A 26,097-nucleotide genomic window follows, 5' to 3' on the forward strand; every position below is an offset into this window, starting at 1 on the left:
ACACACATCGCATGTCTTGCCTCTGGTTTTCCTACAGCTTTTAGCGTGTGTGTGTGTGCTTGTGCACCAACCCTTTGAAAAGACTCAGTAAATGTTTCAGGGAGGACACTTGAAGCGTGACAATCGAAGTGCAGGGCCTTGGAGGTGAATGTGCATAATTGATGAGCATTAAATTAAGTGTAAACTTTGTTGTTTTTCCCCCTTTCTCTCATCGTATGAATGATGTGTCCGAGTAACCAAAAGCAATGTTTTTTTTAAAAAAAATGGACATGAATTCATGGGCTGGTTGTGCTCTGACAGATGTCTCTGTTCAGTGTATTAAATAAGGCTGTTGTGTATGTATGTGTCAGCAGCATGCACATGATTGTTCCCTTTTTCTGGCCACTTTATGTGGCTTTAAACACGTCTCTGCATGTAATCTTGGACATGTTTGTCTTATTGTAATAGGATGAGTAACTTTGCGTGCAGGTTTGGTTTCAGCTCAGCCTTCAGACCTGCTGTTGGCTGTGAATACCTGCATTGATTTAGAACTGGTTTATGATTGTGTCGATCCCAGGTGGGGTTTTGTGTGTGTATGTAGAGGAGTGCTTTGTGTCACCAGGAGGGACTGTCACATCTCTGTGAGGGCCACCAGACACACAGTTGACTCTACTATTGACCCTGTCTGCCCTCTGGGACCAGCCTATTCCTGTTTGTATACACTCTCTCTATGGCACGCCAGACTACATGTTGTGTGTTTGTACTGTGTGTGTGTGTGTGTGTGTGTGTGTGTGTGTGTGTGTGATTATTGCGTGATACACATTCACAGCATTCACAGCGGTGGGTCATTGACCCTTTGTATGCCAAATGAACCTAAATGATTATTTTTGGTCTCATTAGGACCCATCGAGTTTGAGGAGTGCAATACAGCTATTGCAACTGAAGGTAAAGCATTTTTGCAAAATTAAAGAGTTTACTGAATTAAAGCATTTACTTTGGATGTTTTATTACAGTTTAAATATTTTAAGTTTTGTTTCAAGGTGCCAAACCCAGAAAGAGAAAACCTTTTGGCATCCCAGTTCGCCGGAAAGACAAGGACACAGACTCCATGTAAGTAAAGTTCACAGCTTTTGTGCATCTTATTTTTCCCCTACTTTAACATAAAAAATACTTAATACTTACATAATATATCATTATGTGGCCTTATTTGTCTTCTAGGGAGTCTACAGAAGTTGAAGCTGCTGTGAGTATAAGTCAAACGGACAGTGGAATAGTAATTGTTTAAGTTTGTATCTGTTTTATTTCATGTTATTTTGATGTCAAACAGCAGGAGGTGGAAAAGATCCTTATTCATTTTATTCTGCTCTACATTTTGTGGCTTGGATAAACCCCCCTCCCCCCGTCACTCTCTCTCTTTTCTGTTCCCTCTTGTTTGTTTTATAGATTTGCTCATTCATTCATTCACTCCTCTCTGTTTACGCCTGCAGAACACTGCCAATGGTGCTCCCCCTGGATACTACGGGTCTATAGATATCCAGAATGCTGTAAGCAAGCTAATACCCCATCACCACCACGACACACACACAAATGCATAGCAGAGCTTTCCTCATACAATGTTATGGCAGATGTAATTCATTTTAGAATGAATTACATCTGTTCAGGTTTTTCATTTTAATTTGTGGAATAATTAAATTTTCTTCTATGCAAATTATGGTGGATATTTTTTTATATAAAACCACCAAAAAAGAATGCCATGATATTAAAACACAAAAGTTTTAAGTTTATAATTAGATTAATAACAGTAGAACAAAGAGGACAATAAATTTCAATTAAATATGTAATACAAACATATATAATATATTCATATTATATCTTCATGTGAATGATATAAAATATAAGCAATTTAAAAACATTTAGTTTTTGTTTAGAATAATTTACTATAACTTTTGTAAAATAAACCATCTTTTACTAACTCTTTGTCTGCTTGTGTTTTGAAGAATGTTCCTCAAGTTGATGCCGAGGGCTTCTGCATCAGACCAGAAGTGAATGAAAACGATATCCTTTTTACACTCAGTGGATCATTGATTAATTTGTTGTGGACTGCAGATGAACCATCTGTCTCTCTCTCTCCTCAGTTTTCCCACAGTCATTTAAAAGTTGGAAACGTTTTAATATTTTATTTCCAGGCCTGGAAACGTTTAGGTTATCACATTTTAATTATTAGTCTACAGTGTTACAGTAACTGCATAGTGGTCTGTAGGTTGCCATCTCACTAAAGTATGCTTCTGTTCAAGAACATAATGGGTGTATGGTCATGCAAATTAATTTCTATACCTTTTATATAAAGTTTTGATTTGTGTTTGTATGCTTGGGAACCTTATGTTCTGTGCTTGCTGGCTCCTTAACTGATTTCCTCACATGCCAAAGAGAATTCCTTCTATTCATCCAGTGACTCAGAAGATGAGGACGAACCCAGGAAGTTCCACGTACAGATCAAGCCTGTTCAGCCAAACAATGGCACGCATCAGAACCGAGCCAACATCGACGAGCTTAAAGCCTCCATCGGAAACATCATCCTGTCGCCTTCAACCTCGGTATGGCTTCCCAACTATCTAAAAACTCACAAAGATAAACCTGTTGCACTGCTGCAGCTGAAGTGTGCTCTGCTTCTGTAACACTAGAGGGCAACAAGAGAATATATAAACTCTTTTAGGGTGGAAGGAAATGTCATTCAGCCATCAGTGTTCATCATTAATTAGTCTTTCTTGAAGCATTTTTATTTACATTGGGAAGCAATGTGCTGTGTATAATATAAAGTATAATTTATTTTATATGCTGCATTGGTTTTCTGATTCTTTAAACTTCCCTTTTGTACACATTTCTGTTTTGTTTTTAATTCTGTTTAATTTCAAGCAGAGAAAAAAACTCATTTTTGAATTAAGTACTATATGATGTTGGCTACTGCAGACTGACACACATGCACTCAGCTCTCCTTGCAGGCCACTTTAGGGAATGTTTTGCGGCAGCGGTTGGCAAGCTACACAAACACAGACACACACACGACATAGTCCAGTCTGATCCGTGACCTCAGTTGTGGGGCCGTTCATTCACTCCTTGTCCCTCACCATCACTCAATTTCTGAATCACTCTGCCACTCTATGAAAATAGCCGCTGCCATTAAAATTTAAAACCACTACTGCTTGTGTGCAAACATGCACCGTGTGTGCACTGAGTTGTTGTTGTTAATGTTGTTGCGGAGCAGCTTAGAGGGCATGCTCAGTGTTGCGAAGGGGGTCTAGTGGGTTTCACCCGTCTCACTCCCCAGCTGCACATTAAACGAATGTCACGGCATCTTCTTCCCTAGCTTTGGCTCTCTCACTCCCTTCCTCTGCCTTCACCACTATTTGTGTTGTACCTCACTTTTTTCCTCCTCCGTCTTTGTTTGCTTTCACTCTTTGGCTTTTATTGAATCCTACTTGTTCCAAACAAGACTCTTTTGTGGTTATTTATGAATACTTTATGAGGTTAGTTGCCTAGTTTTACAAATGTTTTCTTTTTTTCCATGTGATAAAGATAAGTTACATGTTTATAGAGGATGCGTTTTTTCTTTTTAATTCAAGGTTTAGGAAGAAAGATGTTCCCATTTAAACTTTATTCATTGCAGTTTGGTTTCCGTTATTTTTTTCGACTCAAACCCACAATTACTTTCCCATCTTGGAACTACAAAAAAGAAACAGATTAGATGTGGCTTCTTTTCTGTCTGTTCATTTTTGCACCTTTTGCCTATTTTATATTTACAGAAAACTTTTAAATTAAAACATACATCTGAGGTACAGCGACCGTTGCATCATCTGGTGTGAATTATTGAGAGATGTTCTCTCTTTTTTCTTCTCTGTGCTCATTTTTCTGTCTTTTTCATTTCTCCTCCTGTTTGCTTCCCCCTCCATGGTGTTCCCTTTATTGAAATAGCAATGGAAGTTGTGTGTGTGTGTGTGTGGCCAGCAAGAGCCGTAATTGAACCCATTTGCCGCTTAGCGCCTGTGGGACTAAACCCTGGCCTCACAGCTCTACGGTGGTTAAACGCTTTTGCTATGTTCCTTAAACCCATTTTGTTTCTTTTTCTACCCTCCTCCCTTGACAACCCCACCACCCCACCACCCCCACCACTCCATAACCTTTCTTCTTGTGAGAAATAAGTTCTTTATTGAAATGGATGCTCTTAGTTTCTGTTGGTTTGGTGGCTCTCAAGAGTGTATCTTGCATATCTTGTGTTTTGCAGCGGGACATAGCAGATTTATGTCTAGAAAAAAAAAAGAGACGTCTCTGTGAAGGAAGTGCTGGGGGCATGCTCTCTGTTGTCCCTGACTGATCGTTGCATGGGATCAGATACATCCTTTTTTTTGTGCTGCTGAATTTTTCACCCTAGGTTTAATGTCTGGTATGTGTGAGTCTAGCATAGTCCTGTGATTTACTGTCTTTAACTCTGAAGTGGAAAATTCCCTCTGCCACTGGGAATAATTTATAATACAAGCTTCAACACTTGTATTAGAAATTGTACATATTTTCACGTAAAAATAATTTAAGGGTTAAAGATTTAAAGTATTAAAAATAAAGTGTGAGCTTCTAAAAGTTTCACAGTTCCTCAGAGACGATCACTGACCCATAAAAAAACAGAAAAGTATGGGGAATGATCACTTCATTCTTGTCTGTTTTATGATTTTTGTTAACAAAGTCAACAAAGTCCTGGCAAAAAAAACGGTTCAAAATCTGCGGTGGGTCGCATGGATCTCTGATTAATTCATGTCTGTTTTTGCTTTCAGGGTCAGATGCGGAGGAACCAGTCCAGTGAGTATTTTTTCTGACCTTTTTGTATCTCTGTGTGTTGACTGTTAGATGGGGTGGGTGGGGAGGTCGACTTCTCAGCCACGTTTTTCTTGGCCCAAGATGTTTTTAAAGAAGTTGTCTTTAAAAAGGAAAATCCAGAAAACTAGCCAAAACCAACATATCCCCAGAAAAACTAAATAAGTGTACTTTTCTATAAATGTGAGCTTAAGGGATTTTTCCCCTCCAATGTTACAAATAAGATTAATTACTTAATGAGTTGTTTATATTTTAACATGTCAAAAATGATCTTTTCCTTTCTGCAAACTGGCACAGTTTTAGTATAAGTATAACTGTGTTATTTTTTACTTTTGCCAAGCTTCCTTTCACATACATGTATTGTTGGTATGAAGCTAAATATTCTGTTTCTGCAGCTGAAACACTTTTTAGAGTTTTAGATCAAAGCAACAGGTAATGGCATTGATAGATGTATACTCTACATACGCTTAGGGATCACAGGAGTGTCCACATTAAGCTCTAAGTCTAAGGGTTCTGGTGAGTATGTTTTCACTACAGTAGTTGGCCTCCAACCCTGCCTTCCCTTTCACTTTGAAATATCTGCCACAACCCTTATAGGAGCCCTTTCACACAGCTTCTAACATCACTGACACCATTTTCTCACAGCAGTCTTATTTTTGAAGAATCTATTGTTTTAAATTTGGATCTTCTTACCTGCTGGTGCTTAAACTCTGCTTCAGGTTGCTCATATGATCTTTGTAATGAAGTGTAACACTTTCAACAGGGGTACAAAATAACAAAGCAAAAAAATGTTATTTTAGTTTATAAATTCACTACCCTGTTGTAAAGTGCCACCACTGTATTAAAAACACAGTATAACCCTGTGTGTTAACCATTTTTGCAGTATTTGGGTAAGAGGCAAAAATAAAACAATAAAAGTGTGTTTCTAACCTAAATCTTGCTGCAAATATGTGTTTCTGTAACTCTCAGTGGTAGATGGTTTTATGTCACTTTAAAACCATAGAAAACAGGTTCTGGTTTTACTTAAAACATGAATATTTCCAAGAGGTTTTTCTTTCCTGTTTGATTTAATTTACTGTTTGTGAATCTGTTTTTGCTGTCATCACTAGCTCTAAGTTTTCTGTTCACTCTTCTCTCTCTGCAGGTGATGAACTAGCAAAAAGCAAAACAACAGCATCATATGAGTGAGTTAATCTTTCTTTTAAATGCTCACTGCCAAAATTATGTTTTCGCTTGCAACATCTAAGAATATTGGAATTATTTCTTGATGTTCTCTCTCTCTCTGTCTGTCTGTCTGTCTCTCTCTCTGGCAGGCTGACTAACAATGACCTTCTGTCTCTGGACCCACTCAGCCCTAGTCCGAGTCTAGCAGTTGGATCCTCCTCTTCTGTGTCATCAACAACAGGTATCCACATGCTCTGGCTGACCTTGTTCTCTGCCTTGCATCATACTATATCCCTCAACACAATAATTCAATAAGACGATTATTCTGCACATGGCAGGAGTTTCAGATTTTTTTTCTTGTTCTCATCACCTCTATGCACTTGTGTATAGTCTCTTTACCACCCTTTTTTTCTGATCTTCTCACTTGGAAGCCTTTCCACTCAAGGTAGCCCCAGATGCAGGAACTGACCCCTGAAGTGTAGAAAATATTTAACTTTGCTTTTATTTTTCTCTACAAGCCCCATCTAAAAAGTGTCTGTGTATTTTAAAATATGTTCCGTACTGTACCTAAACTATGCCTGCCTTCCCATGCATTTTACGTTTTTCTAAAGTTGTGATTTTTGATGCATTTGTATAACATAATTCAGTATGTTTCTCATGGATTTACAAGCACGACACATGTGTTGAAACAGAGTGACATTAGCACTGACCCATTGCCTAGGTTAAGCATAATCCACAGTTAATTGGCACCTAGTTGAGGTCATAAGGTCAGCTATAAAGCCCTCTGGCACGTATGTTGTCAAACAGTGTCTCATTAATGTCAAAGGTCTCGGCTTATGAGTCAAAAGAGCATCAGAAAGTGCCCTGATTAAGATATGCTGATGGGAATTAAGTCCCTGCTTTCAGCCTGTTAAATCTTTCTGTGTACAGTGCAGCAGTATTACAAGCTCCAAACACAGACAACACTTTAAACAAGTGTAGCCTAAGCAGTATTAGAAAGATTAAAATGTATGTTTTTATTTGTATCATGCTCTACTTGTGTGTTTATTGTTTGATTTTGTTGTACATTTTCATGAGTTTTACACACGCTGGTCTTATTGCTGTGTCCTTTTTTTCTGTTTAAATTGACTTGATATTTTGTTGGTTTGATTTCTGTACCTGTTCTTGTCAGACCTTGCTTCTATCTTCTTTACAATCCCTCCATCTCCATCTTTTCTGATGAATGACTCTGACTCAGACATCTTTCTGCCAGAGGCACCAGGTAAAATGAGTGTGACCCTTTTGTCAGACTGAAGACATTCATCGACTACTGTTTTATTTTGTGCGTATGTTTACGCATTTATGTTTTGTTCTTTACTTTAAATCCATGTGAATTATGCATAAATTATTAGCATGTGCATCCATATACAAACCTAAAGTCCTTATTTCTAACACCAAGCTATATCTTAATAGTAATTATACACACTACCTGTAGGGGGAGACAACTGTTCTACCCTGTATTTATTAACTTGTGCTACAGATATGTGACTAAATTCCTGATAAGCTGATCTTCTGCTTTTGTCATGTTTACCATCCCTGTGAATCATTGCCTCCGTCAGCTGAGACGGCACCACCACCAGAGCGCTCTCCTCCTTTGGCAGAGAGCCAGCTATCCAAAGACGTCTCCTCTTTCTCCTCTTCCACATCCTCTCCCTGGGATTCACCCGAATACCCTTTCCAAGCACTCAAGCCCGTACCAGCGAGGGCCCAGAGCGCCCCCATCACCCAGCCCACTGAGCCAATCGACCCCATCAAAAGCCTTGCCACGGCAAGCCCCCCGAAGAGCGCTGATACCTTTTCCTCTGTGTCCTGGTCCCAGAGCCAGTGGATCGCTTTCAGTGATAATTTCACTCCACCTCGCTGTCTGGGCTCAGGCTCCTCTGTGAAGGAGCTCCAGAGGCTGCAGTCAGGCTCTGGCAGATCAAGTCACTTCCTGCCTGATGAGTCAGAGCAGAGCCGAGAGGACAGCAACCTCGGTTTCACCGATGTCTTCTCTGGGATCACAGATAGGGGAATGGCTGCATCCCCGTCAACTAAAATATTCAATGGTAACATTAATGCTGATGCTAGAGAAGTCTATTATGCCTGAGCTTTGGAGTATTCATTTCATATTTTGTTTTAATGTATCAGTTTGTTTGCATTTTGTACATTTATTTTGCCAACTTGTTTATTTTTGTGAATGTTTTTTCAGTATTTTATTTTACAGATACACTGCCTGGTGTGCAACATGTTTGTGTGATTTTATTTTGGAATGGGTTTTTCTTGATTTCTTTCCTTGTTTTAATATTTTGTTGTTGTTTTTAAACTAGAAGTTGAGATGCATGATTGTTTTTTTGCAGCACATGCTCGTTTGTAATTACATTTTCAGGCTGTTTGACTTTTACTAACCACAGAAAACCTGCATGTCTCTGTCTATGTAGTGCCAGTACCTAACCGACCTACAACACCCCTGGCAGCTGGAGCCCTGGTGCCACCACCACGACCCTCCTCCAGGCCTAAACTCCCCACTGGAAAACTTACAGGAATCAATGAAATTGTGAGTAATTAAAATATCCAAACACACAGTGGTTAATCTTAAAAGTTTAGTGTAAAATCTAATCTGTATTGAATTTCTTTCCTCAGGTGAGACCGTTCAGTCCTCCCAAAACATCTAATGCCAGTCCTCCTCCTACTGCTCCACTTGCTCGGGCAGAGAGCTCCTCATCATTGTCCTCAAACGCCTCACTAAGTGCTGCCAACACCCCCACTGTCGGTAGGAGCACACTTCCTCAGAAGCTTTTTTACTCGTCATTTCTTTAGCCTCTCACCAATCTGTCACTCTGCTCCACAATGTTCTATCCAGTCCTCTTCCCTTCCTTCACTCCTCTCCTTACAGGAACTGAGCACACCTTTACTCACCTCCTCTCCTCCCCAGAGCCAGAGCTGCTCTCCCTCCCTCCTCTCTTTCCACTAAGCCTAAGTGAGTCTGTCTTCCCAAACCTTGAGACATCTCTTTCCGCTGTGACATATTCTGCATACATCCCACTCATGTAAAGAATGTCATCATTAAGCCCTCTTCATCAGCTTAGGGCTCATGTAGGTACTGTACTCAGCATCATCTCTCCTCACATTTGTGCTCTCTGGGTTTGTGTATCTCCTCCTTTCCCTCTTTATGCCTTTTGTTTTGGCGTAAAGAGGATGATGTTTTTATAGCGAAGCTGCCATCCTTTGAGAAGCGATGTGAAACGCCAGCAGGTATGGTTCAAGTTCAAACTCGAGGATGCTCCTCTTTTTGGCTAACACTAACACCAGTCTGTTGAAAGGGCTGGATGAATGGATAGCTGGATGCTTTGTAGTGGTTTCTTACATTGTTTGCATCAACTTCTAACATGACAAAGATTTATTTGTTGAAATGTTTTTTTTCTATATATAATTAGTTCCAATCTATTGTTCTGACTTTCTAACTGTACTTGTACTAAAGCAGCTGCAGAAAATATATTTTATTGACCGATTAGAATCTACTGATTTGCTGTGTTTGAATGGCTGATATGCAATAATATGTATAATGCATCATTGCATGATCAAACAAATTTCTAATTCTGATGTGAGATCTGGACTGGTATTAAAGTTTGAGTCAACTGACGTTTAACTCTGTTCTCTTCTCCTTCTCAGGGACGTCTCGCGGCCCCAGCCCTGTGACCCTGGCATCCCAGGATGCTTTGCCCATTGCCGTGGCCTTCACAGAATCGGTTAATGCTTACTTCAAAGGAGCTGATCCCACTAAGTGAGTCTCACATGACCTCCCGCTGCTCAAAGACCCTGACTTGGACCTGCACACATGCACATTATTGTCTGTATTTAAAGGTTTTTGAACACATATGAGTGCATGTTCATGTTCATGGTCCCCCCTGTGCACAACATTTAGTAGGCCTTTTTTTTTTTGGCTGTGCACTTTATGTGTCATCTCCCTACTCGCTCTGCATGTGTGGAATGTTTTGCGTTAGTCTGACACCATTCTTTCAGAGTGGATAACCTACGCGGGGCAGATTATAGTCTGGGGCAGAGAAAACATACAGTGTTTTATTGGTTAACTGCTGTTAAATTGCTGCTGTGCAAAAGGCTTATTTTTGCAGGGATTAGCCAATGGAACATTTCATAAGCAATGCAGCTACACGCTGCATGGTTGAGACCCACTGTGGGCTGTGGGCAGCCTTTAGGCCAGAATGGAGGTAGACTCTTCTCAACCTTGAACTGCTTCAGAGATTGGATCTATTTGTAGGTTATTGAAGCAAACAGATAATATAGAATGACAAAAGTTGGGGGTATTACAATAAATCTGTAAGGAAGTCCAATAAGTTTAAGTTTTAAAACCAGTCATATAATTTGGGTTTTTGCGTTCGCTACGTTTTTGTGTTGTGACTTGTAGTATATTGTACCTAGTAGGCTAGATATGTATATAAAGAAGGTGATTTATTTGGCTAAAGTATGATAATAAGTTAGATTAAATATTTCATAATTTTTTTGTATAAGTTTTCTAATATCCTGCTTTTCTATGACTTCTATACACTGTCCTGTTATCCTTGTAAGAAGTGGTGAAAAGTCCTCATTTAACGCTGATTGTGGTGTTTCACAGGTGCATTGTAAAGATCACAGGAGAAATGACATTGTCGTTCCCCATGGGCATCATCAAGGTATTCACCACCAACCCCTCGCCGGCCATCCTCACCTTTAAACTGAACAACACCAGCAGGCTGGAGCAGATCCTTCCCAACCAACAACTACTATACAGGTGAGTAGTCCAGAACAGCTACAATCCAAAGAGGCCGCTTCGCTTTACTTTAGCAGAGCTGGGGAGTCGATAAGTTGTTAGAGCTGTGGTTAAGAGAAAGGGATTTGGACTCTGTGATACGAATAAGAATCAAGGAAATGTAGTCTGCGTCAGTGAGAGGAAATTCAATTAGTAATCTGACATAAACCTATCATTAAGCTGTCAGGGAAGTATTTTCCAGCAAACTTTAACAGCCAGCTCCTCAACAGCCCATGTCTCTTCTAAACGTCGCCTGAAAACAGCAAAAAAAACAAAAAAGCTCCCCTAACAGCTGGTTCATTCAACACTTTATTCATTTAACACCATTATTGTATCTCTCACCTCTTTAGTTTCACTAAGAGGTATTTAATGTATATTTTACCTCACAGGTGGTAAAAAGTAATAAAGAATGCCATCACTCTGGTTCCCCTCAGTTATCCAAAGACCACATGGCTGAACTAATTGAATCAAATGGAATTCATGATTTAGTAGCTGGTTGGATATAACAGGGTAATTTTTTCCAAGCTATTGGAGCTTTACACACAAAGCCAAGAGGAGCAATGAATAATTAAGCCTCTGATTACTCCCTGTGTGTGTGTGCGTGTATTCTATGTATCTTTCTGACTTGTTTGTCGTTTTATCTAGCGATCCTTCCCAAAGTGACTCCAACTCCAAGGACTTCTGGTTCAACATGCAAGCACTGACGTCCTACCTCAGAAAAGCATCAGAACAGAGTCCCACAGCCTCATACTACAATGTGGACATCCTAAAATACCAGGTCGGTCAGACAGAAAATATAACCTGTATTCAAAGAAAAGACATTTCCTGAAATGTTAGGAGATATGATGTATGTACCGGTGTGTTCAGGTGCTCTCTGATGGGATCCATTCCACTCCTCTCAACCTGGCCGTATACTGGAAGTGTACACCAAGCACAACAGACCTGCGGGTAGACTACCGCTACAACCCAGAGTCCATGGACTGCCCCGGTCCCCTCACCAGTGTACAGATCTTAGTGCCTGTTGATGGAGGGGTCACCAACATGCATTCTCTCCCAAACTCTATATGGTTAGATGTTGGGATTGTTTGTACAAATATTTATTTTCCGTTCAAACAAAGTATCTTAAAGGTGTGATTTTATTTCAGGAATTCAGAGCAGAATAAGTGTCTTTGGAAGCTGACTGACATCTCAGAAAAATCCGAAAATGAAGGTAAGGATTTTTTTTCCCTGGGTTTTAAAAGTGAACTGGCCTCATGCTGGATGGGTACTGCAGGACAGCTGCCCATTTGCAATTATAATTTTCAATTACCCACAACTGTGCAGGTAAAGTGAGCTTATCAGAGTTATCAATCACTCCGAATCTCACTCAGAATCAAAATCCTGCAGTGAGGTAGAGAGCTGAGTCATTTCCTGCCCAGTGACTGTATTTGTTTGTGTTTGACCACAGGCGCTGGGTCTCTGAGGGCCAAGTTTGAACTGTCAAATGGCCCGTCAAACCCCTCCACTCTAGCAGTGCAGTTTATGAGTGAGGGCAGCACCCTGTCAGGAGTGGACATGGAGCTGCAGGGGACGGGCTACAGGATTTCTCTCAACAAGAAGAGATTTGCCACAGGTATGTAGCACACCTGATCACACATATTCTCTTCATAATGGTATATTTAAAGCTGCAAATTCACCCCTTGTGTCTTTAGGACGTTATATGGCAGATTGCTGAGGTGGCCCACCACTCTCAAGAAAAAAAAAAAAAAATCTCGCTTGACACAATACTTTGTGAGGCCACCTGAATGTCTGGACCCCCATCCAAGCACAGGAAGCGAGATTCTCACTACACTAAAACAGCACTGAGTATTGAACACTGTTTAAAGAAAAAAATAAAACTAAGATGAGCTTTCAGGAAATGTGTAGATATGAAGTCGAATAATGCTTTCTGATCAATTCATTTTTGTATAGTCAGAAACAATTTATGGATTAGCTAAAAATCTATATTTGAAATCATAAAAAAAAAGTGCACTAACAAACTTTCAGTTGCTCTTTTTCCACTTGTACTTATTTTCCACGAGCTTATAAGGAAACAATTTCTCTTTCTGTCGAAACTGTAAATAACACTGAATATTCTGCTTGACCAGCTCTGACTCAGCTCTCAAATCAGCTTCTGTGATTACTGTTTTCTCTTTTTTCTCTCTTTCTATTTTGACCATGTGCAATGAAGCAATGAAGGTAGAATCTATCTTAAACCACACTTACACACACTTGAACTTGATCTTTTACAATAATATTGAAGTGCTTTCAAAAAACGAAAATGCAAAAACATAATCTGACCTCAGTGCCTCCTCTTATACTGTGGAACAATAGGCAACAAATGTGCATAATTGTTTTATCCAAATTTTCAGATTTCAGCTACATTTCTCTGTGAGTAATACACACAGAGACCTTTGAACAATCACCCTTCATGGGGTCTGAGATCAGCGTCTTTTTAACAAAAGAAAGAAAAAAAGAAAATTCTCTTATTTTATGGCTTTTTAAAAATATTTGAAACCTTTAATTTTTCATCCAAACTCATGACTCGTGACTTCTGACTGTAAAGACATTGTGTCAAAATGCTTTTACTCCAAATTTAACTCACTACTTTTTTAAAAATGGCTTTTTTAAAATCATATTTCTGTGGAGAAATGTGCCTCTTCTCTTGACTCTTTTGTATACTACAGCACAGTTAATTAGAATAGCACAAACAATGTGCCAGTTTTTTGTTTTTTTACTCCGTTATTTGGATATTGAAGGGAAAATATCTCCTTTTTAAATCCCATCTGTCTTCCAGGATGAGTGTTTTAGCCATCTGTGGCTGAGTTCTATTGAGGAGCTCTTTTTTATATATATATATATATATATATATATATATATATATATATATATATATATATATATATATATATGAAAAAAAAAGCCTTTTTATTTCTATTCGATCTGTAGCCTGTCATTATTCAGTAGACGACAAACAGTAGCACCGTGAGGCCAAATTTAATAATTGAAATGCCTTAGCCCGCCTACTTGACACTGAGTAATCCAGTGTTGTTGACTGTGCTTATATGTTGTGACACAGTACTGCCGTCGCCCTGTGATAGATGATAGATTACTCATCTGCTGGGATGGGCTACAGCCTCTTGAACAGCAGCAAACAGATTTTTTGGGAATGCATGAATGGAGTGGACAATTTGCCACATTAGGCTCTCGGTGCTTTATCCTTTCGGAGGGCTGCTGCTTACTTCTTGATGGAGTATTTTGTCTTTATTTTGTAATGACCACATCCTCGCTGTGGTCCTGAAATTGGTATGTAGAAAGTTGCCTGAAAGCTGTGATTCAAAATTGCTAGAAAACCTTTTTCAGACAGGGGTTTCTTACACTGTGCATCATGTGGCCAAGTGGATATGATTTTCGGATACAAAGTTTCCTTATTATATTGTGTTCTCAGTTCTATAAATCCTCCCCCAAAATAGACTGGTTTAGTCTTGAGTTTCTAAAACCTGTTAATATCTTTGATTTCAGACAACATATAGGATTGCGATTACATGTCATATCTTTTTTTTTTGTTTAGTACCTGGACCGTTTAATTTGAAGCACATACATATGAATGGATAATGGAAATGTCCCTCTAATGTTTGTCTGTAAATCTACGTTTTTGTACCTGACTCTGAACTTTTAATAAGCCAAATGTTTGAAGGCAGTTGAATGAGTTTACATCCTAAAATTGTAGCACCAGATATTTGGGAAATCATGTTGCTCAGCGTACTGTGTGAAGTAATCATATCAATAGCTTTGGTAAGAAAGAACAAAAAAAAATTCTTTTAATTGTTATTTCAGTATTAGCAAGCTGGTTCTTGCTTTCCCTACAGGAAATAAATTGACAAGGCTCCTTTTTACGGTCACCTTTCTGATCTTTGTTTCTTTATTTGTTTTATAGAGCAACATTGTATAAATGATTCTCAAAACTTTTTACCAATATTTCAGCCACTTTTGTCTCTATTTTATGATTTCTCATTGTGCCTGTATTAAATGTGTAATATATGAATATATACAAATATATGAAAATAACTACCTAAAGTGTGTGCCGTGTGATTTCTTTAGGCAAAGATGGTAAGTCTTATGATGTGGGTTGCTTTCCTGGTCTGCTGCTTTTATCCTTACTATTACCTGAATTGCCATGAAGTCAATCTTTGTCCAAGAACTTTGTGTAAAAACATTTTGTCGCATAATTTTGTAATACATGATGATTTATGGGACTTTAATCTAATAATATGATGAATATTATCACTTTAAAGTTCCACTGATATGATCAATTTTGCAAAAAATGTTTTTTTTTTTTCAAGTTTTCTTCCGACATTAGCCCAGCTGGAACAGTCTGACTGCCCGTCGTGCACACCTAAGCGGCTCTGGGCTGTATATGGTCAGGTAACAAAGCACAATAATACACAACTGTTGTGCACAAACATATTCAATACACCTTCTGTGAACATTAAAAGTTAAAACAACACTAAATTGGGAAAAAAGTGATATAAAATATAAAACCCCACTGGAGAGCTAAATAATAACAATGTGTTTGATTGAAATGGCTCTTTAAAGCCCTCTAAATCCAGATTTTCCTGATGAAATACTGTAGCCTGAAAAGTCCCAAGTTGTTTTACCCCCAAGATAAAAACCTTAAATCTACTCATGTCTTTGTGGCTATAATCCATGTTCTAAAGGTTTGAATCTCGACATACAGTATGATAGAGCATGAAAACAAAACACAAAGACACAACCACACATGTTACTGATGTACTGTGTGCACTGCGAGAGCCTCACGCTGCGCTTTGCTTAGCAGGATGTATGCATGAATGTGCGTACATGCTCAGCACTACATCAACACCTTGTGCATATTTACACACTCAGTCATCCCTTGTGTCTCCCTGCCTGAAGACCTCCTCCTTGCTGTTTGAAATACACCCTCTGAGCTGCCTTTTCACAGCCACATGTGTGAGCCATCAGTGTTGACTCTTACTTTCCCCTGTCTGCCTCACTCAGACAGAGAGGAAAAGATCTTAAGGTCTCTTGTGGATGATGTTATTCTCTGAAAGGCCAAAGTGAGATATGTGAGCTGAAATCATATCCAGAAAGTGTGTTGGCCCATATGTACACTCTTGTGTGTGGCCAGGCATTTTAGACAACTTGATGGGATCGGTGCATCTGTGTGTGTGTGTGTGTGTGGGCCATACAGGTAGAAGTCTAGTAATGTGAGTGCAGAGAGGATGTGTTTGGTTTGGTTTCTTGTTATTAGTTACGGTCAGTGGTGGAATGTAACCAAGTATTTGTACTTCGTTAGTGTACTTAAGTAAATTTTTATGTATTTATACTTTTCTTTAAGTAAAAATAATAGTGCATACTTTATACTTTTACTCCATTACATTTTGCAGCTATTATCTGTACTTTCTACTCCACTACAAATTTTCAAAATGTCCGTAGTTACAAGTACATTTATGAATACAGTTGTGTTCATACAGCTGTGCTGGACTGATGTGAGGTGATGGTGTCATGCTGCGAGCTGTGTTTCTATAATGTGCCTCAATCATGATGCACTGGCCCAGTTTGTGAGATTTGTGTTGCTAACACAAATCCATCCATTAATGTCTGAACATTAATGGATAACATGAATCACAACATTAATCTAAAGCAGGAATACTGACACAGTAAAAATGCTGAATGCCTTTTGAATGTTTTTTATTAGCAGCCTCTCTGTTCACTTGATGCCCACAGCCTGCCTCATGACACACAGACCTGTCCATAGCTGCTTCTGGGTACATTTCAAAGATTTCTGTACTGGAAATGTAAATTAACTACACATTGTCAATTTTAATTTTAAGATGATTTCTTCTAACCTCTTCATATATCCTTTGCAATGGAAATCAAATATGTATGTATTTCTTTTACTTTTAATACTTTAAGTACATTTAAAAGTAAGTACTTTTAAGACTTTTACTTAGGTAGGATTGTTGATGTAGCACTTCTACTTTTACTTGAGTATATATTTTGCTGGGTAATTGTACTTTTACTTAAGTACCAAGCTTCAGTACTTCTTCCACCACTGGTTATGGCAGATGAGATGATAGAAGCTGCTACTTTCACATGTTGAGCTAGTTAGCTTAGCACAAAACTGGAAATGCCCAATAAGACAGGAATACAGGACACCAACCCCCCAAAAATACCAGAATTATCTTTTAATTACAAACCTGTAGAAGTTGTGACAGTGATCAAAATGTTTCTAAAAACAGGGAATCCCAGGTTCCTTATGGTCAACCTGTCTGTCTGGTATCGATTGAGAAAGCCTTAACGTCAGAGTCACCTCCGTGAAACAGTCGGAGCACTGGGAGCATTTAGTCTTTGTTGTCCGCCATCACAGTTGTGTTTGTCCAAAGGCCCACTGGAGCCATAGAGTTGAGTTATTCTACAATCCAGAGAGTGAGACTCACATCAGTAACATTTATGGACAATTTATAATTGATGTGCCTATTTGATCTCCCTCTTCACTGCAAGGAAAACCATCTGAATAAACAAGCACGGTGTAAGTTTATTGCATTGATATGGATTCCTCTCCTCTGCTTCTCTTAAAACCCAAAAGACCTTTTTTAGAATAACTCAAACCCCTGAACATGTCAGACTCACATCCAAGGGCATCTGTCACATTTTCCACTCAGTAAGCGGAGCAATGCCAACTGTTTCCCCCCCTGGCTAAGAAACACAGAACACAATTCACCGTTAACAAAACTGACAGGAAAACTAAAAGAAAGGTCTTACACACACACACACACACACAACACTTTTAGTCCGGCTGACACCAGCAGATCAACACCTTCACATCAGTGAATCAGTCTTCAGTGTTTCAACTAATCTAATCTCTAGTTTTACTTAATTTGCTGGGAGTAAATAAATCTGGCTTTGTAATTGTCTGACATCGAAATGACCAATTGTGTGTTTCCCATCAGCCCTCTGCTCCTTTTGCACATTAAGACGCTGAGTCATGTGAAATGTTAAGCCCCCCACCCCCACCCCACCCCCAAGGTCAGGAAAAGATAATGAACTGTGATAATTGTGGTACTGCTACCTGGCAACAGCAAACAGAAACATTACCATTTACATTTCTCACGTGGTTGCTCTAAACGCTGCTGTAAAGGTAAAATGATTCACTGGAGAGAAAAAAAAATCAGGTTCAGTGAGGAGAGATGCTTCTTAGACTCTCGTCCACTGGCAGACTCCACTGCCTTATCAGCCCTGGGGAAAGGGAGTGGACCCTTTCGTGCCATGTTCACAGAGGCACGTCACAGGCTATTTGTCATGGTAAGCATGTGTGTGTGTAAGTGTGCGTTTGGGGGAGGAGGGGGGTGACTGACTGAGCAATGGTCACATCCTAATTCCTGTGGTGGGCTGTTTAGGTCCTTCTTTTGTGGCCCAGCAGAATCTGACAGTGTCGATGTAATAATAATTATATTGGACAGATATCTATATTTAGAGGATACAGCACCACATGCGGCATATGTGTGATGTCATATCGATACATAAGTAACTGAAAAACACCACCTTTGTCCTCCAGTCAGATTGAAAAATAAATAACCTGGAGGACTCCTGGGTGATGTGCAATAGATGTTGTATGTGTGGAATACAGACTTCCATAAATTATAATTTCATCATCAATGCTTTCATATTTCCTTGTCTTCCTTATCTATCAAGGTTGAGAAAGCAGCAGTAGGAGGTGTAAGATCTGGTGGATATGAAGGTTGGTGGATGGAAACGGCCACCACTGTAGCCTGTTCTAGGTACAGAACACTCCCCTTGTCAGCTTTTTTCTCCCATTAAATGTGTCAGAGATCAGTGTAGCCGGCCCCTACAGTTAATGTGCCGCTTATCCAGGTAGTCCAGGACCAGCACTCCCTTTCTATGCCTGCAGGCCTCACTAATTTGGCAGTCTGGGCAGTTGGAAGTGGTCCAACAGTCTCATCATGGGGACAAACTGCTGTAAAAATCCATCTGAAAATTAGCAGATTGTTGTTTGATGTGTGCCAAAGCTGCAGGGCACCCTGGCCATTGATGCGTTCCTGGGAGATAGCAAGTTGATGTTGTGTTTTTCATGTTGATCTTACCAGTGGAATCCTGTGTAGTGTCAGTGACCAGCCCTCAGCCATCAGATGGAGCACTCTTGCCACCATGTCCCTTTTAGACATGCTCTGCTGTCATTTCTGCATAGGCTGTTATCATATTTCTGTATACTATCACTTGAACTTTATATACACAAGCTGTTAAATTCATCTCCATCATGCAATGTGAAGGAAACAAAGAAGGACACCCTTCACACAGAGGAAGAGAACCAGGACCTGATGTGAGTCACCAGACTCACAGCGAGGTGAAACAAGGGGTGATTCCAGGGTGATGCTTTGAAGACTAGAGGAAATGAGCATTTGATGGAGGAGTTAGGCATCTCCAAATCTGTGGGCAGACTAAATAGCACTGGCTGGATTGTTTGATGCATTGTTTAAAACAGTGATTTTAAACCTCTTTTCCTGGGCGTGGTCACGTTACCACACTGTAACTATTTCTGATTAAAAATGACATATCTACTGTATAGATGCTTTTAAGGGATGATGGCAGAGCTGAAGTGAAATGAAGCATAAGCCCAGGGGATCAATACACCCCAGATTGAGTCAACAGGAGACACACACACACACAGAATGTTCCTTCCTTCCAGAGAGGAAATGTTCACTCCATAAATATTTGGAGTTTACTAATTGAAAGAATCTGCTCTGCTTAAATTCTGGGAAGTTCTTTAAACACAGGGCTCGTATGGATTCTTTGTATCTGTCCCCTTCCTCATTAGTGTCAAGTGAAATGAGCTGAGGCTATGGTAAACACACACAGGTTGGATTTGATCAGCCACGGGCATCATATGTTTGCTGCACAGTTGAAGAGCCTTTGTTTTGCTTTGCCATAAGAGGCGCATTATCCTGTGTTCTGATTGGCAGGCTTGTTACACGCAATGTGATGTGGATGTGCTTTAAGGCAGACGAATGCAAGCTGTCTGGTGGGAGAGGGGCAGACTGCAGAAACATGTTTGCATGTCACTGTGTTTGCATTCAGAATTAAAGTTTCATGAACATAGGTGTTTTTCCACTGCATACACATACCCCCCCTTTCACCCTTTCCACAACACACACACACAGCCATTCTGCTTTGTCATAAAACCATAAAAGGAGGATTAAACTCCCGGAGAGTAAAGCTTGCCATGCAAATCCATTGCAAAAGTGAATAAAAATTACATAAGCGGAGATCCAAGCAGTGCTGCTGTTTCACAATCAGTTCAGTTGTATTAAACCTAAACAGAGTTTCATTGAGAGCCTCAGCAGACGGCGCTGCTGACACCCCAGGTCATGTGTTTGAGCCTCTTTCTGCGGGCTGCCTGCTTGTTACGTGTGGATTTCACATTGTGTGCAGCTCATTTAGCCGCTGACTGTAACACATATAGCGTGATGTGTGTTTTTAAGCCCTTCCACTTAACATGCTAGACTGATTGTTCAACCTCTGCAGCATGAGCTGTCACCGATAAGTTATGCAGAAAGCGGTGCAGTGCATGAGATGTGTCTGTGTGAAATGGCATGTGACAAGGTGGATTTCGGATCCTGTTCCATGCGTGCAGGAATCTCTCTTTCTTCCTGTTTTCTCGACCTCTCAGACAGACCATAAACACACCACATCTACTCTCATGGTCTTGATATTTTACGGTATGGTCTCTGGAGGCTGATGGCAAGCACAATATCTGACTAAATTACTGCCATCAGCCATACAATTTGAGTTTTGGACTTTATCAAGTTATTCCATAAACGTTCTAAATTGGCTTTTCTGGCTCAATCTTAAGCTGTGACCAAAAAATACACATATGATGATATTAAATCATTTTTGTTTCCAACAGGAAAAACCAAAGGCCAGGATAACTAAAAGTCTGATACCCACACTATGTCCTCATGACCTGAAACAGGATTCAAGTGCTGGTTAACTTATAACTTGTCCTCTTGGCCAGTAGAGCCTTCAGAGTTATTCACTGTGCATTCTGTTTAACTCGGTGTTCTCAGTGAGAGGCGGTCTAACCCAGTTTCATGCACCAAGAAGTCCAAAGTGTCTGACATGGTGGGTCCTTCAATGGAGACCAGCAGTGCTCCTATGGCAGTCCTCAGCAGGCTGCCTAACAATGCCACTGACACGGATACACCTGCTCCTTGTCAGTCCAACTGGATGGCAGAGCAGAACAGCGTGGCTTTGCTGTTCTCTGGATTCTTCCTGGCTCTGGTGGGCATCACCTTCACTGCAATGGGCTGGCAATACTACCAAGCCAGCCCCAGCTTTGAGTGGACCCAACTGCTGGGCCCCATCCTGATCTCAGTTGGAGGTGCTTTCATTTCCACTAGCGTCTACAACTTGTGCATCATCTCACGCCGGCCCTGCAGGCAGTCGGAAGAAGGGGTGGTTGTGATACCTGTGAGTGATCAGACCTCCAGGGGGCATCCTTTTGGGTTCCGTGGCATGAATCAGCCAGTCGTCTTACAAGGCGCCACAACAGTGCGGTGTGCTCCACCTGCATATAACTTTGTAACCCAGGAAAGGCAGCAAGCCGGGGAGTTCCAGCCTGTGACCGGAGCAGCTCTTCCTTCATATGAAGCAGTATGCTGTGTGGACAATCCAGCATTTACTGCAGAAGACCACAGGTCAGCTGGCTGCACAGACAAAGACCACAGACAAAAAAGGTAGGCAGGCATGCTGAGACGCTTCTACAACTTTAAGATGACAGAGTATGTGTGTTGTCTGCTTATCATAGATCATAAATAAAGATATAAAAAACTTCCATAGACAAACCATCTGAACAGCAGCTGAGTCCACTTAACCCCTGTTAATCCAAATACAGGCAAAGCAGTGGAACCTGTGATCTAATACAGCACCCACCTGTCAATCAAAGCACATGTGCAATCAAAAAATATGTGTAGTTGTTAGAAATAGGTAAACTATATAGACCAAAACTGGCTGTAAACATGTTTATTTCTGCTGTAAAGTGTATTTTAATATAGTGCTGTACAGGGATTGACTCACTTTTGGAACCGCCCTCAAGTGGCCAGTTAAAGAACTGCAGCTTCTCACACACCAATACAGCTTTCTCTCCCCTTCTACCCCTACAGGGAACACCAAAATGCCACCAGTTTATTTATTTATTTGGCTTATTTAGCAGTCGGTGATGACTCTATTTTCCAAAAGTACAGTAGCTAGCATTAGTATTAAAACCAAGTAAGCATATACTGCACACGCCAACACAGTACTTGTCGTGAATATCCACTGTACTTAAATGTTTTTATTGTGGACTTGTGGTTTCAGAGGGCAGGTGTGCAGATCACTTGTTACCCTGCATGCCCTATGTTGTTGACACTGGAAAATGTAAACTTCAGTCAGATTGGATTGTGTTAAAACGCACAGCTCTCATAAACTTAGTGTGTGTCAGAGTTCATTTTGCTTTAACCACAAGATCAATTTTCACTTGGCCCCAAGTGTTTTTGGCCGTCACTGTGCTCTCATCCAATTATGGTGCAATTAATGTCCTGATGATATAGTCAACACATTGACTGTGAATCACAGAAATGACTGTACTGCGAGCCATGTGCCACATATAATATCCTCTTAAGGCTTTTCATGAAATAAAATAAGCCTCATGTCACTAAAATGACGACAATTAAGACCAAAATAGCTCCACGTCTTATAATATTACACGCTTTCTGTGAGGCAAAATAAATATTTCAGTAAGAATTTGTAGGTCATATTTTCGCACCTGTTCCTAAACCAAGAGCTGAGGCACACATAACATTATGTGTTATCATTCAAAAAAAGTCTCCCGCCACCCCCTCCACTAATTGCAGGATCTCGATGATTTTAAATCCAATCAAATATCTTGAGACAGGCTCCACACAAAGCTGCATTCCATTAGTGGAAAGTTACAACTTTTCACTTTCTTTTATTGTTTTTAGACAATTACTCCCAGCAGGTTTCCAGGAAAGTAATTCTCTTTAATAAAAACAGACAGCAGGAATAATACAGTTAACCCAGGATAACTATACACTGCTGCCCTGATCATATGAACACATGCTCGGCTCACCAGCTCGTCCTCATGTTGTCACAACTTCTGACCTGTTTCCAGGAGTTAATGCCAAATAGAGGAATGGATCAAGGGAGAAATCGCTCAACCTCCATGTTTTCTTTTAAAGGGCAATGGACTTTAAGCATAACCAATTGAGCTTGTAAACATTTGGATGTTGGCCAGTTCAGCCTGTCTGAGATATGTTGTTTGATTTCCCACAGCATGCAGAAGACAGAGGACCAAGGGGGCTCCACCTGCCTGCCTCCACCTGCGTACAAAGACATCTACCCTACATAATGTGCTCATGAATCTTTTCTTTTTCTACCTAATTACCTCAAAGATTATTCCTCAAGTAAACCTACAATAAATGACCCAATAATGTCTGTGGGGTTTTCATTACACAGCAACACACAGCTGCTAGTGTTACCATTATGATTATGTATGAAGTCATAAAGAGGCTCCCTGCAAGAAAACATCATTAAATCGGAGATTTATTGACAACCTCAGCTCTCTCAGGGGGCCCTGAGGTTCTGAAAACTCAGGACCACTCAGTTTATATTCAGCAGAAAAACACACGTGCACATATCCTGCTTGTTGTCCTTCAGTAGCTACACAACTTCCACTGCACATCAATGCTGCAAGAATAGACACAAAAAGAAGCCCACGTTCAACCTGTCAAAAGTCTTCAAACACCTCTGCAGCTATACTGCCAGCCTGGATGAGCAGAGTCCCCTCAGAGTCTGTGTCCTCCTGCAGGATCGTTCAGCTGAATGCTGAGGGGTTCAGTGTCGGTTTTGTTTGCAGGATAAACACAAATGTCATTGCACCACACGGGGGCAGACACACTGAGGAAATCAATACACCCCATTCACAGGGTCAGGTCAGGTGGTTTATAACGGGATTATAGGATCCTTACTATCACTGCCATTACTAACACTACTAACACTACTGCTGCTGCTGCTGCTGTAAACTTAAATCACAACCTGCATAGTTTTTAACTATTTTATCATCTGATTTTCTTGCCTTATAGCTTATCTTCTATTTTTATTTTTGTCCTTTTTTGTCATATAGTATGTACAGCGCTGTGAATCTTCGTTGAATTAAGTCGCTTAAATGTGCAGTAAACACATTGTGACGTTTTTAAATGCTTTAAACTCAGAGGAGCGTCTGAATGAGCAAATATTACATAAGTGCCCCCTACGTGTGTGGAAAAATACGTTTATGTTAATTAACTGAATAAATACATAAATATGATTTTGTCCTGTAACAATAATTATGCGTGTTTATTTAATTGCGACTAAATTAGACACTTTTTACACGTTTTTTTGTTAAATTTAAAATTGATTTTTTTTGTGTCTTGTCCGTTTTTCTGTGTTAAAGTGAGTCCCTACTGGATATCATATATCAATATATTTTATTTTTTTCCACAAACTGAATGTCAGCAGGAGGGCAAACAGTTTAAACTGAGTTTACTTTTCTTCCTTTCTGACTTGATGACTTTAAAAAACAACTTTTTTTCCAGCCTGTCTCTTGTATCTCTCTACGTTATTGTACGTTCGGCGTTGCTCCAAAAAAACATGCGCACAGTAAACAACAACTTTACCAAACAGAGAAAAATCATCATGATCCAAAGAAAAAACAAAAAAAAAACATCACTTCTCAGGACCTCCTTCAGACTTGTGCCGTTCGCCTGCAGATCTGAAACCGCAGCGCAATATGACTTTCATTATTTTTACAGCACAGTAAAATGCGGGTGGCCGACAAGGCCCATTATTTCACCATTTTAGAGAATTGGAGACGATTTATGAAAGTATTACGGAACATGCTGAACGATAACAACTCCGTAATAAAAGAGAGGCGAAGAAAAAAAAAAGAAAGTGGAAATATTCGCCAACAAAATCCCAGGAGAGTTCTGATGTGAGTTTTATATACGGATGGGTTATTATCAGTAATTTTGTGGTTAATAATAAGGGAAACAGCTTTATTAATTCCAGACGGAGATCTTTAAGAGGCAAATAATTAAAAAATAAATAAATAAATAAATAAATTATTTGGCAACTTACAAAAAGTCCTAATGCATGATTATTTCTATAACGAGGTGGATAAACGTTTCTGCAAATGAAATGAGTTGATGTCAGTCTATAACTTTTTTAAAAACTCAGAACTATCTAAGGGCAACAGGTGTCTTTATTTATTTGTTTATTTATTTATTTATTTTTCTCTGCTGGACTCAGAGTTGTTTCCAGTCACTTCAAACCACATGCAGCTAAACATTTATGGACGGCATTTTTATTTTATTATATATAGCCTATATATTATTTTTATTATATTTTATTTTTTGGAAAATATATATTAAAAAAAGGACTCAGATTAATCCGCGTAAATGATCCGTGATTAGACGACAGAGTAATTAGCAGTGACCTCGCTGTGCACACTGACAGTGGCTGAACGGACAGACTTTGTGTTTGCATTGTTACGACACCATAGTCCCATATGGTGGATGCATTGTTAATAATAATGAGAAAAAAGGGCCCGTTCTTTCTCCCTCACAAACAGCTGAAGTTGGACTGTAACCTGAGCTCATTGTGTGCGGATCATTAGAACACTGCACTCGGCCAGGAGCTTTGTTTTGGCTGAAAAAAAGACTCCCTGACTTAAAAAAAAGACTGTTTTGGAGTCAGTTTGTGCCAACTTTTCATTCTGTATCATGTTTATATACATATATATATTTATACTGTTTGATACTCTGCACCAAAATATGAAACTTCTACATATCTTGTGTGAACATTAACATTTTTAATATATTTTAGAGAAAAGATATTTATTACTCAGAATAAAATATAGAATATTTTGGGGACTATGTAACAGAGTTTCCATTAAAAGGTTATGTCAGCCATTTTTTATGTTTTAATAAATTAGATAAAATGTGCAAAAATAAAAAATAAACATCTGTGGGAGAAACAGAGTATGGGATCAAAATCTGGGATCAAGTGAGGAAACATCTTGTTGGATTTGAGTGGATCTTCCCTTTAAATGTCCTGACACACATGTGCAGGACTGGCTACATCCAAGGCAGCTTTTTCTT

General features: G+C 39.6%; 2 protein-coding genes across 8 annotated transcripts in view; both read left to right on the top strand.

The window, feature by feature from the left end:
- fcho2 (FCH and mu domain containing endocytic adaptor 2) overlaps nt 1–13,710 on the top strand; it is a 30,121-nt gene extending 16,411 nt beyond the window's left edge. Inside the window, exons 9-30 of one of the 7 annotated variants that reach the window (XM_028417520.1) lie at nt 880–924; nt 1,020–1,089; nt 1,198–1,222; nt 1,467–1,523; nt 1,977–2,034; nt 2,398–2,573; nt 4,800–4,824; nt 5,984–6,023; nt 6,153–6,244; nt 7,175–7,264; nt 7,602–8,090; nt 8,463–8,578; nt 8,665–8,794; nt 8,918–9,001; nt 9,217–9,276; nt 9,694–9,805; nt 10,655–10,810; nt 11,474–11,606; nt 11,696–11,895; nt 11,974–12,038; nt 12,276–12,440; nt 12,520–12,542. In XM_028417520.1, the coding sequence (XP_028273321.1) occupies nt 880–924; nt 1,020–1,089; nt 1,198–1,222; nt 1,467–1,523; nt 1,977–2,034; nt 2,398–2,573; nt 4,800–4,824; nt 5,984–6,023; nt 6,153–6,244; nt 7,175–7,264; nt 7,602–8,090; nt 8,463–8,578; nt 8,665–8,794; nt 8,918–9,001; nt 9,217–9,276; nt 9,694–9,805; nt 10,655–10,810; nt 11,474–11,606; nt 11,696–11,895; nt 11,974–12,038; nt 12,276–12,440; nt 12,520–12,542 (2,411 nt within the window). Of the gene's footprint in view, nt 1–879; nt 925–1,019; nt 1,090–1,197; nt 1,223–1,466; nt 1,524–1,976; nt 2,035–2,397; nt 2,574–4,799; nt 4,825–5,983; nt 6,024–6,152; nt 6,245–7,174; nt 7,265–7,601; nt 8,091–8,462; nt 8,579–8,664; nt 8,795–8,884; nt 9,002–9,216; nt 9,277–9,693; nt 9,806–10,654; nt 10,811–11,473; nt 11,607–11,695; nt 11,896–11,973; nt 12,039–12,275; nt 12,441–12,519 lie in introns of all 7 variants that reach the window. The other 6 variants (XM_028417521.1, XM_028417519.1, XM_028417522.1 and 3 more) reach the window with 6 other exon arrangements.
- A 7,328-nt stretch (nt 13,711–21,038) lies between these two features.
- On the top strand, nt 21,039–23,669 carry tmem174 (transmembrane protein 174). Its single transcript, XM_028418377.1, has 2 exons — nt 21,039–21,639; nt 23,234–23,669. The coding sequence occupies exons 1-2, from the start codon at nt 21,059–21,061 to the stop codon at nt 23,307–23,309; spliced, it is 657 nt and encodes a 218-aa protein (XP_028274178.1). The 5' UTR covers nt 21,039–21,058; the 3' UTR covers nt 23,310–23,669.
- Nucleotides 23,670–26,097: the final 2,428 nt, after the last annotated feature.

The sequence above is a fragment of the Parambassis ranga genome, chromosome 12, assembly GCF_900634625.1.
Source record: "Parambassis ranga chromosome 12, fParRan2.1, whole genome shotgun sequence".
Taxonomy (NCBI): Eukaryota; Metazoa; Chordata; class Actinopteri; family Ambassidae; genus Parambassis; species Parambassis ranga.